The sequence below is a fragment of the Amblyraja radiata genome, chromosome 13, assembly GCF_010909765.2.
Source record: "Amblyraja radiata isolate CabotCenter1 chromosome 13, sAmbRad1.1.pri, whole genome shotgun sequence".
NCBI classification, from domain to species: Eukaryota; Metazoa; Chordata; class Chondrichthyes; order Rajiformes; family Rajidae; genus Amblyraja; species Amblyraja radiata.
The window spans coordinates 16,806,810-16,826,324 of record NC_045968.1 but is presented as its reverse complement, the minus strand read 5'-3'; the positions used below and the strand labels follow the sequence as shown (position 1 = coordinate 16,826,324).

General features: G+C 46.5%; 1 protein-coding gene across 2 annotated transcripts; it reads right to left on the bottom strand.

Moving 5' to 3' along the window:
* Positions 1-2,065: 2,065 nt before the first annotated feature.
* Positions 2,066-19,203, bottom strand: plaat1 (phospholipase A and acyltransferase 1). Of its 2 annotated transcripts, none has more exons than XM_033031308.1 (4): positions 19,144-19,203; positions 9,418-9,556; positions 5,095-5,363; positions 2,066-2,216 (listed from the first exon to the last, which is right to left on the bottom strand). In XM_033031308.1, exons 1-4 carry the CDS (start codon positions 19,165-19,167, stop codon positions 2,115-2,117), a joined length of 534 nt encoding a protein of 177 aa, XP_032887199.1. In that variant the 5' UTR covers positions 19,168-19,203; the 3' UTR covers positions 2,066-2,114. The 2 variants fall into 2 exon arrangements, with proteins under 2 accessions (XP_032887199.1, XP_032887200.1); XM_033031309.1 differs by lacking the exon at positions 19,144-19,203 and adding an exon at positions 13,221-13,493.
* Positions 19,204-19,515: the final 312 nt, after the last annotated feature.

Sequence of the window (19,515 nt, the reverse complement as noted above, 5' to 3'; positions counted from 1 at the left end):
TGTGCATTTTGTGTCTGTATTTTAACGAGATTTCACTGCAGACATGAGAGGGTTAGGGTTAGAAGTGTCTCGACCTGAAACGTCGCCCATTCCTTCTCTCCAGAGATGCTGCCTCGCGCTGAGTTACTCCAGCCTTTTGTGTCTACCTTTGATTTAAACCAGCATCTGCAGTTCTTTCCTGCAGATTAAAAGCTCAGCCTTGCCTCGTGCTTCTTGGGGAAAATAAGGAAATAAGATGAAGTCGAGTCATAAATAAATCTGGGGTTCAGTCAAACAAATGACTGAAGGAAAATAACACAGGTGAATAAGGCCATGGTGTTTAAGATTTGTTCAGATACACAATAGATACAGCTTCAGGTGACAGGAGCAAAGTTTAAAAGTGATGTGCGGGGCAAGTTGTTTTACACAAAGGGTGGTGGGTGCCTGGAACGCACCTCTAGGGGTGGTGGTGGAGGCAGCTATGATAGTGGTGTTTAAGAGGTTTTTGGATAGGCACATGGATATGCGTGGAATGCAGGGATATGGATCACGTGCAGGCAGAGGAGATTAGTTTAGTGGCATCATGTTGGGCATGGAAATCGTGGGCCGAAGGGCCTGCTCCTGTGCTGGACTGGTCTAACCTATACACGGCCTTACTCCTAGTCTGAAGAAGGGCCCCCACCCAAAACATCATCAGTCCATTCCCTCCACAGATATTGCCTGATCCACTGAGTTCCTGATCCACTGAGTTCCTGATCTACTGAGTTCCTCCAGCACTTTGTGCTTTGCTCAAAATTCCAGCATTTCCTTGGATTTCCATTCCTTTATCACTGTTGCGGTCCATTATTTCGGTTACGTATTCCTACCTGCTTGTTTCTATGGTTTCATATCTCCAAACTGCTTGTAATGTAAACTGAGGTTTAGCTTAGAGGTTGCCAGCTTTCTCACTCCCAAATAAGGGACAAACGATCAAAATATGGGACAAATTCCCCACGACAATTCGTTGACCGACTTGGTCGTGGCTGGGTGACTGATGAGTTGGCCCAGGTGCTGGACTGCACACAAAGCCCAGCCGGTGGGCCAGCTGAGGAGTTTTGGCTCGGGCGCCAGATTTTGAGAGCGACTTCACGACACTGGGCTCTGTGTTGTGCTGCACGCAAAGTCCGGCGCCCCGTCCAACTCCTGAACCGACGATCGGCCATGAGAAGGAGAGGTGGTGGTGTCGGCAGTAAGCGAAGGTCCGAAGGTCGGATAGCTGGCTGGGCTGCCGACCGACGGGGCCATGGGCGAGGCGCTGCTGCTGCACTCCATGGGCTGCACTACGTCGGGACGGGTGAGGCAGGGCTGGATGCGGCGCTCCGACCCGACAGTCCCCTTGACCCAAGTAGTAGCAGTTAAATACGGGACAAGGACGGTCCCGTACGGGACAATCCAATTTAGCCCAATATACGGGATGTCCCGGCTAATACGTGACAGTTGGCAACCCTAGGTACAGCGCCGAAATAGTTCCTTCAGCCCACCGAGTCCGCGCCGACCAGTGATTGCCGCAAACTAACACTATCCTACACACTAGGGACAGTTTACTATTTTTACCGAAGCCAATTTACCTACAAACCTGGACATCTTTGGAGTGTGGGAGGAAACTGGAGCACCTGGAGAAAACCCACGCAGGTCACGGGGAGCACGTACAAACTCCGTACAGAAAGCACCCACAGTCAGGATGGAACCCGGGTCCCGTTGAGAGTGTATAAATGGCCTGTCCCACTTACGCGATTTTTCGGCAACTTGCCGGCACCCGTCATAGTCGCAGCAGGTCGCCGAAAATGTTCAAAGTGTTGAAAATCCAGTGGCGACCAGAAAAAGGTACGACTCTTTGGGCGACTGCTCTCGACCATACAGGCGGCATGTCGCGGGGTGACGCCTGTATGGCCGTGAGTAGTCGCCCAAAGAGTCGTACCTTGTTCTGGTCGCTGCTGGATATTCAACATGTTGAACATTTTCGGAGGATTGACGATTGTCCGCATGAGTCAAGAAACTGCAGAATAAAATATTTACAACTGTATAGTAACAAAGGGCATCAAACCGATGAATTTGTTGATTTATTTTTTTACCAGTTATAATTTACAGCGAATGCTTCAATAATTTCTTTGCCTTGACCTGTTGTGGAACAGCCCAGCTAATGAGAAGGCACTGGCAGCAGCTGTGACAAAAGAGATGACGCTGATGGCTCGATTTGCCTGAGGAAACAAAAGGGGATTTGGCCGCACGTGAGAACATGTTGTCAGCGGCTGTGGGAAGCTATTGATCACATGATTTGTTGGCTCCCAACATTAATAAGCCACAAATAGACAATTGACAACAGGTGCAGGAGTAGGCCATTCGGCCCTTCGAGCCAGCACCGCCATTCAATGTGATCATGGCTGATCATCCCCAATCAGTACCCCGCTCCTACCTTCTCCACATATCCCCTGACTCCGCTATCTTTAAGAGCTCTATCTAGCTCTCTCTTGAAAGTATCCAGAGAACCGGCCTCCACCGCTCTCTGTGGCAGAGAATTCCACAGACTCACAACTCTCTGTGTGAAAAAGTGTTTCCTCGTCTCCGTTCTAAATGGCTTACCCCTTATTCTTAAACTGTGGCTCCTGGTTCTGGACTCCCTCAACTTCGGGAACATGTTTCCTGCCTCTAGCGTGTCCAAACCCTTAATAATCTTATATATTTCAATAAGATACCCTCTCATCTTTCTAAACTCCAGAGTATAAAGCAAAGCCGCTCCATTCTCTCAGTATATGACAGTCCCGCCATCCCGGGAATTAACCTCGTGAACCTACGCTGCACAAAGTGATCATCGCTGGAATTGCGTAGGGGCAGGCAGCATCTCTGGAGAGAAGGAATGGGTGACGTTTCGGGTCGAGACCCTTCTTCAGACTTCTCCAGAGATGCTGCCTGTCCCACTGAGTTACTCCAGCATTTTTGTGTCTCACTGCAATTTAAACCAGCATCTGCAGTTCCTTCCTACACATGCACAGGCACATGGATAGGTTTGGTGTAGAGGGATATGGGCCAAACACGGGCAGGTGAGACTAGTGTAGATGGGGCATGCATGGGTTAGTCGGGCCGAAGGGCCTGACTCGCTGATACTATTGGCTAAGCTCTATTCTTGGAAATATGAAAAATATAATAATAAAGAACAGCATTTGTATAAAAATTCAGAAACGGTTAAACCTTGAGTAAAAAAATAAATATTAGAGAAATATTTAAAATTATGTCCATTTTAAAAGTAAGCATTGATATTTAATTTCAAAGCTAACCAGAAATTTAAAAAAATCAATTTTGCAGAAAAAAATGTTGGTCAGTTTTCTGCATGTCCTGACATATTTCCCTGACCTATAAGAGTTTAACATGTTAGCATCTCACAACCCCTGTTGTGTTGCTGTGGGCACTGGCTCGTGACCAGTGCTTGCAGAATGATGGTGTGTAATTGGTGGTATCAATGAGGACAAAGCCAAAGTCGCCAACACTCTCAACAGCTCCATGTCCATTGAGGGAACCCAGCGTAGGTTCACCAGGTTAATTCCCGGGATGGCGGGACTGTCATATGCTGAGAGAATGGAGCAGCTGGCTTGTATACTCTGGAGTTTAGAAGGATGAGATGGGATCTTATTGAAACATATAAGATTATTAAGGGTTTGGACACGCTAGAGGCAGGAAGCATGGTCCCGATGTTGGGGGAGTCCAGAGCCAGGGGCCAGTTTAAGAATAAGGAGTAAGCCATTTAGAACGGTCGAGGAAACACTTTTTCTCACAGAGAGTGGTGAGTCTGTGGAATTCTCTACCTCAGAGGGCGGTGGAGGCCGGTTCTCTTGAAACTTTCAAGAGAGAGCTAGATAGGGCTCTTAAAGATAGCGGAGTCAGGGGATATGGGGAGAAGGCAGGAACGGGGTATTGATTGGGGATGATCGGCCATGATCACATTAATTGGCAGTGTTGGCTCGAAGGGCCGAATGGCCTACTCCTGCACCTATTGTCTATTGTCTGCCTCTTCACACTCAGCCTGTGATGTAAACACACAGAGGTGGTGGATGAATGGAACGAGCTGCTAGAGGAGACAATTGAGACAGGTGTTTGTGTTTAGGTGTACTACTGTTTATTATCGTCACCTATACAGAGGTAAAGTGAAAAGCTCTCTGTTGCTTGCTATCCAGGCAGATCATATATACCGCACCTGAATACAATCACGTCAAACTCAAGTACAACAGGTAGAGCAAAGGGGAAGATACAGAGCGCAGAATATAGTTCTCAGCATTGTATCATAGTTTAAGTAGGAGCAGGGATTTGAAAGAGTGGGGACTATCATGTTTAAGAGACAGTTAGATCGGTACATGGAAAGAATAGATTCCGAGGGATATGGGACAAACATAGAAACAGACAATAGGTGCAGGAATAGGCCATTCGGCCCTTCAAGCCAGCACCGCCATTCAATATGATCATGGCTGATCATCCACAATCAGTAGCCCGTTCCCCATATCCCTTGATTCCTTTAGCCCCAAGAGCTAAATCTAACTCTCATACAGGTGGGACTAGTGTAGGTGGGGCATGTAGGTTGGCATGGGCAAGTTGGGCCGAAGGGCCTGTTTCCACACTGTATGACTCTGTACGTACATTACTCTGGTAGGCATGGATGCCAACATCTGCAGGACCTGGGATCTCCACATTCCTCTGGTCTTGTCTCATGGTATATAGCTGGAGATAGACACAAAATGCTGGAGTAACTCAGCGGGTCAGGCAGCATCTCTGGAGAGACGGAATAGGTCTGAAGAAGGGTCTCGATCCGAAACGTCACCTATTCCTTTTCTCTAGAGATGCTGCCTGACCCGTTGAGTTACTCCAGCACTTTGTGTCTATGTTTGATACCATCATCTGCAATTCCTTCCTGCAGAGCTTATAGCTGGGAAGGACCGCTGGCCAAGTCACTATCATGCTGTTGGCTAAGTCACTATTATATCTGCCACTATTGTATCATTGGCCAAGTCACTGTCATATCTGTCACTATTGTACCATTGACCATCACTCTAGTACTATTGGCCATACTGGACCGCTGACCTGTCCACGTACCTGGTCAGAGACGCCCTCGCCGTAACGAAGCAAGGTGACAAAATGCTCGCAGTTGTTCCCGAGCAAATCGTAAGACACTTCCTGTCCGATGAGGAATTCTGCTCGCTTGACGATTTCCTCGACGGTGAGAGGGATGTGGCTGTCATCGTACTTGTTGTTGATTTTGAAGGGGTCTTGTCCAACCACATCTTTAAGCAGCTGCATCTTTGCCATGGCCTTCCTGCTGAACACGGACTTGGCGCTACTGAACGAGGCTGGTGGCCCTTCCTCTGCCGACAGTGAGAGTGACAAGCACATCAGACAGAATGGGCGCAAGTACAGTTCCACCACCGACCCCCCGGCACCCTCGGCTCCAGAGCCTTGCCGGATTATCCGTGTTGCCGGACCAACAGAGGGCGCGGCCTCCGAGAGGAGTCCGACAGTTCTGGAACGTTCCGCCTGGGGGCCGAGATACTGCCCACAAAGTTGGCCTCGGGAGTCGGCTGTGGGAACGGATCTGCCGGCTCTGGCCAGGCCGGAGTTCCAGAGCCCTGACCGCAGGGGGCAGATTCCACCCGCCGATTGGCCGCGGAAGCCCCCATGAGGTGGAGATCAGCCGCCTCAGCCGGCCTAGGGGACACATTGTCGGGGGGACCCAGCAGGGAGGGGGGGGTTCCAAGTGCGGTCTGGCAATTTTGTCCGGATGAAAGGAGGTGCCGGGACACCAGCTGCCGGATAATCGGTGGTGGACCTAAATTAATCGTTCATATATAAAATCACAGCCACAATTTACATGTCATTATGCAGTAACAATGTAAATATTACATTGGATCAGAAGGTATTAGATACAAGGAGAGGTTGGACAGACTTGGATAGTTTTTTTTGGAATGTCGGAGGTTGAGGGGAGACATGATGGAATTGTTTAAGGCAGATGTGGTGGACAGTCAGAACCTTTTTTCCAGCGTGGAAATGTCAAAGACTAGAGGGCGTAGCTTTAAGGTGAGAGGGGCAAAGTTTAAAGGGGATGTGCGGGGCTGTTTTTTTTACACAGAGCGTGGCGAGTGCCTGGAACGCGCTGCCAGAGGTGGGAATGGAGGCAGCTATGATATTAGTGTTTAAGAGGCTTTTGGATTGGCACGTGGATATGCAGGGAATAGAGGGATATGGATCATGTGCAGACAGATAAATTTAACGGCATTGTGTTCGGCACAGACATCGTGGGTTAACGGGGCTGTTCCTGTGCTGTACTGTTCTAGAGAAGATAGACACAAAATGCTGGAGTAACTCATCGGGACAGGCAGCATCTCTGGAGAGAATGAATGGGTGACATTTCGGGTCGAGACCCTTCTTCATTCTGAAGGTAGTCTAATAAGGTGTTGCATCTAGGGACATCTAACCTGGGCAGGACCTACACAGTGAATGGTAGGCCTCTGGGTAGTGTTGTAGAGCAGAGGGATCTAGGAGTACAAGTGCATGGTTCCGTGAAGGTCGAGTCGCAGGTGGATGAGGTGGTCAAAAAGACATTTGGCACTTTGGCCATCATCAGTCAGAGTATTGAGTATAGAAATCGGGAGGTCATATTGCAGTTGTATAAGACGTTGGTGAGACCGCATTTAGAATATTGTGTTCAGTTCTGGGCACCATGTTATAGGAAATATATTGTCAAGCTTCAAAGGGTTCAGAGAAGATTTCCGAGGATGTTGCCAGGACTAGAAGGTCTGAGCTATAGGCTGGGTCTCTATTCCTTGAAGCGCAGGAGGATGAGGGGTGATCTTATAGAGGTGTAGAAAATCATGAGAGAAATAGATTGGGTAGATGCACAGAGTCTCTTACCCAGAGTAGGGGGATTGTGGCCAAAGAGGACAAGGGGAAAAGATTTAACAGGAATCTGAGGGGTAACCTTTTCACACAAAGGGTGGTGGATGTATGGAACAAGCTGCTAGAGGAGGTAGTTCAAGCAGGGACTATCGCAACGTTTATGAAACAGTTAGACAGGTACATGGATAGGACAGATTTGGAGGGATATGGACCAAATGCTGGTAGGTGGGACTAGTGTGGCTGGAATACGTTGGCCAGTGTGGGCAAGTTGGGCCGAAGGGCCTGTTTCCATGCTGTATCACTCTATGACTCTAAATACAGATGAGTGTGGTCAGATTCGAGGTGAAAAAATTGAGTGCCAATCTATCCAAGTCATCTAAACACAAAACGTTGGATGTCAACAACCCATGCTAGACATTTGACATAATCAACAGAAAACGCTGGAAATGTTGAGCAGCTCTGTAAGCACCATGAAGAGAAAAACATGATTATCATTTCAGGTCTCAGCAGAAATGTGGTTTTATTGTCTGTAGGAAAGATCTCCAGGACAATAGAGGATGGTTATTCACTGGGTGACAGGCACAAAAATCTGGAGTAACTCAGCGGGACAGGCAGCATCTCTGGACAGAAGGAATGGGTGACGTTTCGTGTCGACACCCTTCTTCAGACTGGTTCGGGAATAAGGGAAACGAGAGATATAGACGGTGATGTAAAGAGATAAAGAACAACGAATGAAAGGCATGCAAAAAAAGTAACAATGATAAAGGAAACAGGCCATGGTTAGCTGTTTGTTGGGTGAAAACGAGCTTGCCTAACCAGTCTGAAGAAGGGTCTTGACCTGAAATGTCAGCCATCCCTTCTCTCCAGAGATGCTGCCTGCCCCGCTGAGTTACTCCAACTTTTTGTGTCTATCTTCGGTTTAAACCAGCACCTGCAGTACATTCCTACACATTCTCCAGGTGACAATAGGTTGACTCCAGTGGTGGGGTGAAAGTGCAGAAGGTATTGGATTGATATTCCACTCTGGCACTGGTGGGAATTGAATTCACAATTCTAGACTCAGTTGAGGTCAGTTCACTGATCGAGTAACTTAACCACCGTACTGATGGGTGATCTTATCGTGTGTAAAGTCAAGTGGGGAAGAGACCAGGTGAATGCACAGTGTTTAAGAAAGAATTGCAGATGCTGGAAAAATCGAAGATAGACAAAAATGCTGGAAAAACCCAGCGGGTCAGGCAGCATCTATGGAGCGAAGGAAATAGGCGACGTTTCGTGTCATGACCCTTCTTCACTGATGTGGGGGTGGGGGGCTGTGAAGAAGAGGCGGAGACAGTGGGCTGTGGGAGAGCTGGCAGGGGAGGGGAAAAAGGGAGAAAGCAGGGACTACCTGAAATTGGAGAAGTCAATGTTTATACCGCTGGGGTGTAAACTACCGAAGCGAAATATGAGGTGCTGCTCCTCCAATTGGTGGTGGGACTCACTCTGACCATGGAGGAGGCCCAGGACAGAAAGGTCGGATTCGGAATGGGAGGGGGAGTTTAAGTGCTGACCACTGGGAGATCAGGTTGGTTATTGCGAACTGTTGGGCGAAGCGATCGCCAAGCCTGTGCTTGGTCTCGCCGATGTAGAGCAGCTGCCACCTAGAGCAGCTAATGCAGTAGATGAGGTTGGAGGAGGTGCACAGAATGCACAGAGTCTTTTTCCCAGGGGAGGGGCATGAAGAACCAGAGGACATGGGTTTAAGTTAATTGGGGAAAAGATTTCACATTTCCATGAGGGGCAACATTTTCACATTGAGGATGTTGGGAATATGGATTGAGCTGCCAGAAGAGGTAGATGAGGCAGGTACAATAACAATTCTGCTCCTATCATTTGTGATCTTAGATGGGGGCATTTTGTTTGGCAAGAACCAGTTGGGCCGAAGGGCCTGTTGCTGTGCTCTAGTACGTATGTAATTGTTCTGTTGCCGATACATATGACAATTAAACTCTCTTGACCCTAGCTTTTAAAAACATGTGAATTGTTAAACTATTTCTAATTTAACAAATGTATTTCTAACATCTACTGTGTTGGATTTGTTTCACAGCATTTGTGATTTATTTAATCTGTGATGGTAGCAATTCCTGTGTAAGAAAGAACTGCAGATGCTGGCATAAATCGAAGGTAGATACAAAATGCTGGAGTAACTCAGCGGGTGAGGCAGCATCTCTGGAGAGAAGGAATGGGTGACGTTTCGGTTTGAGCCTGAAGAAGGGTCTCTACCCCATTCCTTCTCTCCAGAGATGCTGCCTGTCCCGCTGAGTTACTCCAGCGTTTTGTGTCTATCTATGGTAGCGACTCCTGTGTTTTCCATGGTATTGCTCAGACAAGGAGGATGTGAATAAAGATCCATGAGGATAGACATGAAATGTGAATGTTACGAGAGTACAAATTGGGATTAAGACAAGATCTTGTGAAACAGAAGTGTCTAAATGAATTCTAAAACTTAAACTCAGATTTGCCACCTGCAGCATTCCTTTCCCTTACCTAGTGGTGAGATGTTTATAACATAGCCGTCTCCCAGGTAGAGAGCCCAGTGTTGGTACGCAGGGCGGAATATTTCAATTAAGTCCCCAGGGTGGGGATCCCCAGGGTGGTCCACACTAAAGTGGTCATTAGAAGCCATCTGAAAGGGAAAATACCCATCAACTTGTGTTACGCTAATTACATTTGGTAAGACTCAACATAATTGATCAAAACTTCCTCATTTAACGTGACACCCGTTTCCGCCCACGCCCCAAAGTCGTGCGGGCTGGCAGCTTAATTGTCCCTCTGTTAAATTGCCCCTCGTGTGTAGGGAGCGGATGCAAAACTGGGATAACATACAACTAGTGTGACCAGGTTATGTCGGTGTGGACTTGGTGGTCCGAAGGGCCTGTTTCCACGCTGTATCCTTCAGTCATTCAATCAAGAGAGAGGGAGATAGAGGGAGCAATGCACAAATAGTCTGAAGAAGGGTCCCGACCCGAAACTTCTCCTATCCATGTTCTCCACAGATGCTGCCTGATCCGCTGAGTTACTCCAGCATTTTGTGATCTATGCTTTAAGGAATGCTTGCCGGGGTTACTGACGCAGTAAAACTCTATATTTGTTGGCATTACATAAAGAGAGCAAATTTAATTCCAATATTTGAGTAGTAATTTTTTTGATAGAATTGATCTCAACTGTCTGTGAAACACAACCAGAAGCATTGTCACCCTGAGATACTGTATGACAGGTATAACATAGAATAGTACAGCACAGGAACAGGCCCTTCGGCCCATAATCTGTGCTGAACATGATGCCAAGACTAACTCTTATCTGCCTGCACGTGATCCATATCCCTCCATTCCCTGCATATCCATGTGGCTGTCTAAAAGCCTCTTAAATGTCACTATCGTATCTGCCTCCACCACCACCCCTGGCAGCGCGTTCCATGCACCCACCACCCTCTGTGTAACACAACTTGCCTCGCACATCACCTTTGTACTCTGCCCCTCTCCCATAAAGCTATGCCCTGGAGTGTTTGACATTCCTCTCTTGGTGAAGGTTGTCGACCGTATCTGTGCCTCTCATAGTTTTATATACTTCTACCAGGTCTCTCCTCGACCACCAACGTCCCAGAGACATGTTTGTGCAACAATCCACGTTTGTCCAACCTCTCCTTACAACTAAGCATCCAGAATCAGTACCACGTGCAACCTTCACATGGTCCGCCCTGTTTCAACGAATGCAATCAACCCGGCGTGCACAATCAAATAAGATCAAATAGTACAAGTTGTCCTACAACTTTAGGCTGTGCACGCCATACGCAAGAAGAAGAATGGGCTCAGTCTGCCATGTGGCTTCATTTAGTGTAATTGGTGAACTGTGACATTATTCCTCCCATGGCTCCTAGCCTTGCATTTCTGTTCATCTCAACGCCTTCAACGCCTTCCTCTGAATGTTGGCAGATCAATTTCCCTACGGGATAAATATAGTTGTATCGTATCATATCGTGACAGAGGGGCTTTTGGAGAAGGACTGGCTTGGTTCCTCCAGCACTTTGTGCTTTGTTCTAACCATGGCTTGTTCCTGTGCATTTGTTCTCTATCTGCTGCTTCTTGTGTCGCCACACTCTAACTTCCATTAGCACACAGTCATAGAGCTGTACAGCACGGAAACAGACCATTCGGCCCACCTTGTCTATGCTAACCAAGTTGGCATACTGGGCCAGAACAAGAGGTCACAGTTTAAGGATAAGGGGGAAATCTTTTAGGACCGAGATGAGAAAAACATTTTTCACACAGAGAGTGGTGAATCTCTGGAATTCTCTGCCACAGAAGGTAGTTGAGGCCAGTTCATTGGCTATATTTAAGAGGGAGTTAGATGTGGCACTTGTGGCTAAAGGGATCAGGGGGTATGGAGAGAAGGCAGGTACAGGATACTGAGTTGGATGATCAGCCATGATCATATTGAATGGCAATGCAGGCTTGAAGGGCCGAATGGCCTACTCCTGCACCTATTTTCTATGTTTCTCGTCCCATTTGCCTGCATTTGGCTCATAGCCCTCTAAACCCTTCCTGTCCATATATCTGTTCAAATGTCTTTTAAAAGTCGTAATTGCATCCACTTCTACAGCTTCCTCTGGCAGCTCCTTCCAGATACAGACTACCCTCTGAGTGGAAAGGTTGCCCCTGAGGTCCCTCTTCAATCTCGCCCCTCTCACCTTAACCCTGTGCCCTCTAGTTTTAGAATCCTCTACCCTGGGATAAAGACAGTGAGCGTTCACTTTATCCATGCCCCTTGTGATCTTGTACACCTCAATAAGGTCACCCCTCAGCCTCCTACACTACAAAGAACAAACTCCCAGCCTATCCACTCTTCATGTATCATGTAATTTCTGAGCTTTTCAGACAGGGAAATGATATTTTGAGACAGTTACAATTGAAAGATTCTATTTAGTTTAGAGATACAGCATGGAAACAGGCCCTTCGGCCCACTGAGTCCACTCCGACCAGCGATCACCTGCTCACCCTAGTTCCATGTTATCCCACTCTCTCATCCACTCCCTACACTACAGGACCAATTAACTGACAAATCTGCACGTCTTTGGGATGTGGGAGAAAATCTGAGCAAACCCACGCGGTCACAGGGAGAACGTGCAAACTCCACACTGACAGCACCCATAGTCAGGATCGAACTGGGGTCCCTGGCGCTGTTAGGCAGCAGCTCTACCCGCTGCGCCACTTTATTCAAATATATATATAACTATAGGTCAACTTCCAAATCATCAACAGTATTAAATCAACTAATTGAAGTGGAGGCTCGTGAATGATTAAAACAATTGATATTAAACTCCACCCAATATTGGAGACTTCATTCACTCCAAGTTCATGAGTTCTAGGGTAGGCACAAAATGCTGGAGTAACTCAGCGGGACAGGCAGCCCCTCTGGAGAAGGAATGGGTGGCGTTTCAGGTAGAGACCCTTCTTCAGACGGATCTAGGTTCTAGGAGCAGAGATAGGCCATTCGGCCTGTCAAGTCTACTCCACCGTTCAATCATGGCTGATCTATCTCTCCCTCCTAAACCCATTCTCCTGCCTTCTCCCCATAACCTCTGACACCCGCACTAATCAAGAATCTATCTATCTCTACCTAAATATCCATTCACTCCACAGCGTTCTGTGGCAATGAATTTCACTGATTCACCATCCTCTGTCTAAAGAAATTCCTCCTCATCCCCATCCTAACGGAACGTCCTTTAATTCTGAGGCTGTGATCTCTGGACCTAGACTCTCCCACTAGTGGAAACATCCTCAATACATCCACTCTATCCAAGCCTTTTACTATTCTCTAAGTTTCAATGAGATCCCCCCTCATTCTTCTAAATCAGCGAGTACAGGCCCAGTGCCGCCAGACGCTCATCATAGATTAACCCACTCATTCCTGATATCATTCGGCCCATCAAGTCTACTCCGCCATTCAATTATGGCTGATCTATCTCTCCCTCCTAAACCCAATATCCTGCCTTCTCCCCATAACCTCTGACTCCCATACTAATCAAGAATCTGCCAATCTCTGCCATAAAAATAACCGTATAAGTTGTACAAGGTAGACAAAAATGCTGGAGAAACTCAGCGGGTGAGGCAGCATCTATGGAGCGAAGGAAAAAGGCGACGTTTCGGGTCGAGACCCTTCTTCAGACTGAAGTTGTATATGTTGTATAAGTTGTACAACACGCACCCACTAACTGACCACAAATGCTTGCTGTTCTTCCCTGGTTTAACCGTGTGGAACATTTGCCACTCGCCATTGTAAAGCTGACTTACCTTGGTGATCCGAACATTCCACTCGATTGTTCAGCGTTGGTCTGGTTAAAGACTGAGGTGACTGCTCTGCGGAAACACTGTTTGTGAAGTTTTAAAGCAGTTTGGAGCTGGTATGCAGATGTGGGTCCGTGGCTGCATGACTGGCTCGCTGTCTGTGCTGTGGGCTTAGCCCACCCAACATTGTTATGGTAATTCTGCGTGAACGTGAAGAGTCGTCATTTTCTGTGCTCTTATTTTCTGGAATTCAATTCACGCACCATGACAACAAAAGCTCATTCCATGAGGTTCCTATTTCTGTCCATGAAATGTAAGTCAACCTGCCTCTAATCAAGCAGAAATGTAGGAGCAAAGGGACACCAGATGCTGGTTTATACTAAAGATAGACACAGAGTGCTGGAGTAACTCAGTGGGTCAGACAGCGTTTCTGGAGAACACGGAGGCTGAAGAAGTATCCCGACCCAAAACCATGTTTTCCAGAGATGCTGCCTGACCCGCTGAGTTACTCCAGCACTCTGTGAAACGTCACCTATCCATGTTCTCCACAGATGCTGCCTGACCCGCTGAGTTACTCCAGCACTCTGTAAAACATCACCTATCCATGGTCTCCACAGATGCTGCCTGACCCACTGAGTTACTCCAACACTCTGTGTCTTCAATCCAGGTCAGATCTATCATTAGTCTTTAAAATAACTATTCTTGGTTTTCTTTTGTAAGTCACGATGTATTACTGTTAAGAAGAGTATTGCTGTGCTCTGATAAGTATTTTGAGCACTGGTAATTTCCCTAGTAACGTCCTAAGCACTTAACAGACTCTCGAGGTCCTTGGAATATATTTTGTATATTTTCACATTTGGCACGGACATTGTGGGCCGAAGGGCCTGTTCCTGTACTGTACTGTTCCATGTTCTCTGTTCAAGCATTTAGACGATAATAACAATCTTGATGACATTTTCGTGAAGGGTACAGAGAAGTTTCACGAGGATGTTGCCAGGACCTGAACTAGAGGGAGAGGTTGAGCAGGCTAGGCGTCCGTTCCCTGCAGTGCAGGAGGATGAAGGGCAATCTTATAGAATAGACTCATCTATAGGAACAGATCAGGTAAACACACAGAATACACACAGAATATCTTGCTCTGAGTAGAGCGACCAAGGACCAGAGGACGTAGGTTTAAGGTGAGGGGGGAAAGATTTAATAGGAACCTGAGGGGTAACTTTTTCACACAAAGAGTGGTGGGTATATGGAACAAGCTGCCAGAGGAGGTAGTTGTGGCAGGTACTTGATATTTGGCAGATAGATTGCAAGTGGAGAGGATGTTTCCACTAGTGGAAGAGTCTAGAACTAGAGGTCATAGTCTCAGAATTAAAGGACGTTCTTTTAGGAAGGAGATGAAGAGCAATTTCTTCAGTCAGAGAGTGGTGAATCTGTGGAAATCTGGATTGAATGGCCGGGTAGACTTGATGGGCCGAATGGCCTAATTCTACTCTTATTCCGTATAACCTTCGCAGCATTTAAGAAACATTGAGACAGGTACATGGAGGGATATGGACTAAATGCGGGCAGGTTGGGACCAATATAGCTGGGGCAGGTTGGACAGTGTGGGCAAGTTGGGCCGAAGGGCCTGTTTCCACACTGTATCACTATGACACTGTGAATTATTCAATGTCCCCTTGATGCTTATGCTTGAGCTTAGTTGAGGTCAGTAGACCACGAGATTCCAGCTGTAATTCTTCAAATGTTCCACCTCACGAAAGAAGAACCTCATCATGCGATCAACATCAGAATCATGCTGGGACTAAGTGGAATTTATCATTTTGGGAAGGAGGAAGAAAGCATAAGAGGATCACGTGAAGATTAAAAATGAGGTCAATTTGGATTATCATTGAGATAATATTCTAATCCGGAATCACAGGCTCATTTAAGAATCTCAGGAGATCTCTATCTCGCTGATATTAAGCGATATTAATTCTTTAGCCAGAGGGTGATAAATCTGTGGAATTCCTTGTTGTGCAGGCCAAGTTAATTGATATATTTAAGGCAGAGATTGATAGATTCTTGATTAGTACAGGTGTCAAGGGTTATGGGGAGAAGGCAGGAGAATGGGGTTAGGAGGGAGAGATAGATCAGCCATGATTGAATGGTGGAGTAGACTTGATGGGCCGAATAGCCTAATTCTGCTCTTAACACTCATGAATATATTGCCAGCGATTAGGAAATTGAGATTCTTTGGTGTAATCGATGAAGGTAGATTGTACATTCCTTTCAGAGCTGAACGTAGACATTTATGCGCTGCAGACAACATAATCACTTCTCTTTCAGCAGAGAGAAACGTTTAGCCTTTGTGTAAATGCTGAGAGGGACCTCGTGGTTTCTGGAATGTGCATTGGTCAGTTAGAACATGTTCATGAATTTACAAAAGTGTCATCAGCAGTTAGGGACAACAATGACCCTGAGAATGATTACCCACACGTTGGCCACATTAGCAACACGCTGAGGTCCTCTAGCACTTTGTGCATTGCTCAGGATTCCAGCACCTGCAGTTCCTTGTGTCTCCATGGTCAGAGTATTTATCATTCAGATAGGTGAAAGTATAGAAAGATTGCTAATCACATTAGGATTGCATTTTACACTCAGTTTCAGCGAGAAAGAATGGGCCCATGTCTAATGTCATAAACCTAAAGCAGGGGTAAATTTACCCCCAGGGGGTAAATTTGTTGATTCTGGAACTTAATATAAAAGCCCTGTCCCACTGTACGAGTTCATTCCAAGAGCTCCTGAGTTGATTTAAAAAAAATCAAACTCGTGGCAAGCACGGAGAATGAACATAGCGGGTACGTCGGAGCTCGGGGACGTCTCTTAGCGCTAACGGCAGGTACTCGGGAAGACTCACTAACGGCAGGTAAGCACGGGAAGACTTGTGAAGATTTTTCTACATGTTGAAAAATGTCCATGAGAGCCCCGAGTACCGACTAGTGGCCATTACCGTAAATCTCCGAGTTCGAATCAAGGCAAACTCGGTAGAGCTCTTGGAATGAACTCGTACAGTGGGGCAGGGCTTTAATAATGTTAAAAACAGTATTTTAACATTTCCCTTTTGTCGGTTGCTTTATTGTGATAGAAGTGTCAACTCAAATTGCTGAACAAAACAGGATGGGGGTAAATTTACTTTCGAAAATATGCCAGGGGGTAAACGGGACGAAAAAGGTTGGGGATCCCTGACTTAAAGGAACAGCTTCTTCCCCTCTGTTATCAGACTTCTGAATGGTCCTTCCATAAGCTAGCGTACTGTCCGGTTCACCTCGACCCCATTGGACTTTGTCTCTGGAACTGATGAACTTCAAGTCCAACTGGCAGAGCAGGGGGGAAGAGACAGAGTGCAGAATATAGTTCTCAGCATTGTAGCGCATCAGTTCCAGAGATAAAGTCCAATGTCCGCAATGCAGTTGAGGTGAATCGGACAGTACCCTAGCTTATATGGCCTGAACTATAGGGAGATATTGGGCAGGCTAGGACTTTATTTCTTGGGAGTGCAGGAGGCTGAGGGGTGATCTTATAGAGGGGTATAAAATCATGAGGGGGATAGGGAGTCTTTTACCAACGGTAGGGGAATCAAAAACAAGAGAACATAGGTTTAAGATGTGAGGGACAAAATGTAAAACAGACCTGAGGGGCAATGTTTTCACTCAGAGGGCGGTGGGTGTATGGCACGAGCTGCCAGAGGTTGTTGAGGCAGGGACTACAACAACATTTAAAAGACACTTGGAGAGGTACATGGATAGGACAGGTTTAGAGGGATATCGACCAAATGCAGGGAGATGGGACTAGCTTAGATGGGGCATCTTGGTCGTCATGAAAGGGTTGGGCTGAAGGGCCTGTTTCCATGCTGTATCACTCCATGATCTTATGGAAGGACCGTTCGGAAGCCTGATAACAGAGGGGAAGAAGCTGTTCCTGAGTCTGGTGGTGCGCGCTTTCAAGCTTCTGTACCTTCTGCCGGACGGGAGTGGGGAGAAGAAGGAATGGCTGGGGTGGGACACGTCTGTAATTATGTTGGCAGCATGAGGTGTAGATGGAGTCAATGGTGGGGAGTCTGGTCTGTGTGATGGACTGGGTTATATCTACAATTTGGCTACTTCTCGCAGTCTTGGGCAGAGTTGTTCCCAAACCAAGCTGTGATGAACCTCAACAATACACTTTCTATGGTATATCTAAAATGGTGCTGGAATTTATAGCTGTGCCTACTCCTCTTTCGCGGAGCTTGTAAATAAAAGAACGCTGGTCAGATGAGACAAACAGCACTGTGCCCAGCATTTAATGTCACTGATGATGTAGTTTCCATTTGAGAACAATCAATTATAGATGAGGTGATACAGTGAAGAACTGCATTTACAAGGATAGTAGGAAGATGTCAGCTTGTTTTGTGGAACTACATTATTATCTCTGTATTTTAAATAAAACACAAGAATGCTGGAAATTCTAGGATTGGCACTGCGGTTATAAAACGTTACTGAATGATGTTTCTTTTTAGGTTTGGGTTAAGGTTTATTATTGGAACATGTACCAAGGTAAAGTGAAAAGACACAGAGTGCTGGAGTAACTCAGCGGGTCAGGTAGCATCTGTGGAGAACATGGATAGGTGACGTTTCTGATCTGGACCTTACTTCAGACTAATGGGGGAGAAACCTGGAAAGGAGAGGTGGGAGCAGGACAAAGCCTGACGAGTGATAGGAGGATACAGGCGAGGGCAGTGGTAGAGTTGCTGTCTTGCAGCAAAATGCGACGCCGGAGACCCGGGTTCGATCCCGACTACGGGCGCAGTCTGTACGGAGTTGGTACGTTCTCCCTGTGACCTGTATGGGTTTTCTCCGAGATCTTCAGTTTCCTCCCACATTCCAAAGACGTACAGATTTGTATGCATTTTTGTCTACCTTCGATTTTCCAGCATCTGCAGTTCCTTCTTAAACAGGTTTGTATGTTAATTGGTTTGATTAATTGTCTTGATAAATGTAAAAATTGCCCAGTATAAAATTGTCCAACTTCCAGCATAGTCCCTGGTTGACTCTTTGGAAGGCATAAGGTAAAAGGGGGGGGGGGGGGTTGAACCAAGGACAGAGATGAAATGTGAAGTCAGAGGGAGGAATGTAGATGGTTCAGCTGTATTATTATCACGGGTACTAAAGTACAGTGAAATGCTTTGTTTTGCAAGCTATCCAAACAGATCTGATATACCATGCCTTGATACAAACAGGTCAAAAGATCAGATATATTATACATAAATATAAACAGATTGAAAGATTAGATATATTATACATAAATACAAACTAATCAGATAAGACTGTTCATAATACAATCAAGTACAATAGGTAGAGCAATGGGGAAGCTAGAGTGCCGAATATAGTTCTTAACAAGTGAAACAGATTAAAACAGTTGAAGCATCTGAGAATATGTGATTGGTGAACAATACAAACATAAAAAATAAGTGCAGGAGTAGGCCATTCGGCCCTTCGAGTCAGCACCGCCATTCAATATGATCATGGCTGATCATCCCCAATCAGTACCCTGTTCCTGCCTTCTCCCCATATCCCCTGACTCCACTATCTTTAAGAGCCCTATCTAGCTCTCTCTTGAAAGTATCCAGAGAACCGGCCTTCACCTGGGTTATATCTACAGACTCACAACTCTCTGCGTGAAAAAGTGTTTCCTCGTCTCCGTTCTAAATGGCTTACCCCTTATCCTTAAACTGTGGCCCCTGGTTCTGGACTCCTCCAACATCGGGAACATGTTTCCTGCCTCTAGCGTGTCCAAACCCTTAATAATCTTATATGTTTCAATAAGATACCCTCTCATCCTTCTAAATTCCAGAGAATACAAGCCCAGCTGCTCCATTCTATCAACATATGACAGTCCCGCCATCCCGGGAATTAACCTTGATGCTGATGCAGGTTTCCATGGAGAATCAATGTGACTCGCCCAACCAATGTCTTCATCAAACATGGCGGCAGAGTAGTGCCCTAATCAAAGATGGAGGTCGCGGCGACTTGCCTTTGAGCCTTGTTTGGAGAAAGCGCGGCAGCTGTACCCTAATCAAAGATGGCGGCTGCCCCTCCCTCACCCCCCCCCCCGCCTTGATCGACGAAGGCGTGGAGCAGGATCAAAGATGGCGGCACCTTGGCTTAATCAAAAAATGGCGGCCGAATTGTGCCTTGATCGCAGCAGAGAAGTGCCCTGATCAAAGATGGCTTCAGCATAATGCGTTGAATGGGGACGTTGGTGCCGTGACCTGATAAAAGATGGCGGC

What these genes read in the sequence shown, in the direction of transcription:
- plaat1 (XM_033031308.1), bottom strand. Translation starts at nt 19,167, where the DNA reads ATGGAAACCTGCATCAGCATCAAG. An exon ending in AAACCTGCATCAGCATCAAG is followed by an intron (nt 9,557 to 19,143) that starts GTTAATTCCCGG and finishes TTTCCCTTTCAG; the next exon opens with ATGGCTTCTAATGACCACTT. An exon ending in GCGAGGGCGTCTCTGACCAG is followed by an intron (nt 2,217 to 5,094) that starts GTACGTGGACAG and finishes TTGTTTCCTCAG; the next exon opens with GCAAATCGAGCCATCAGCGT.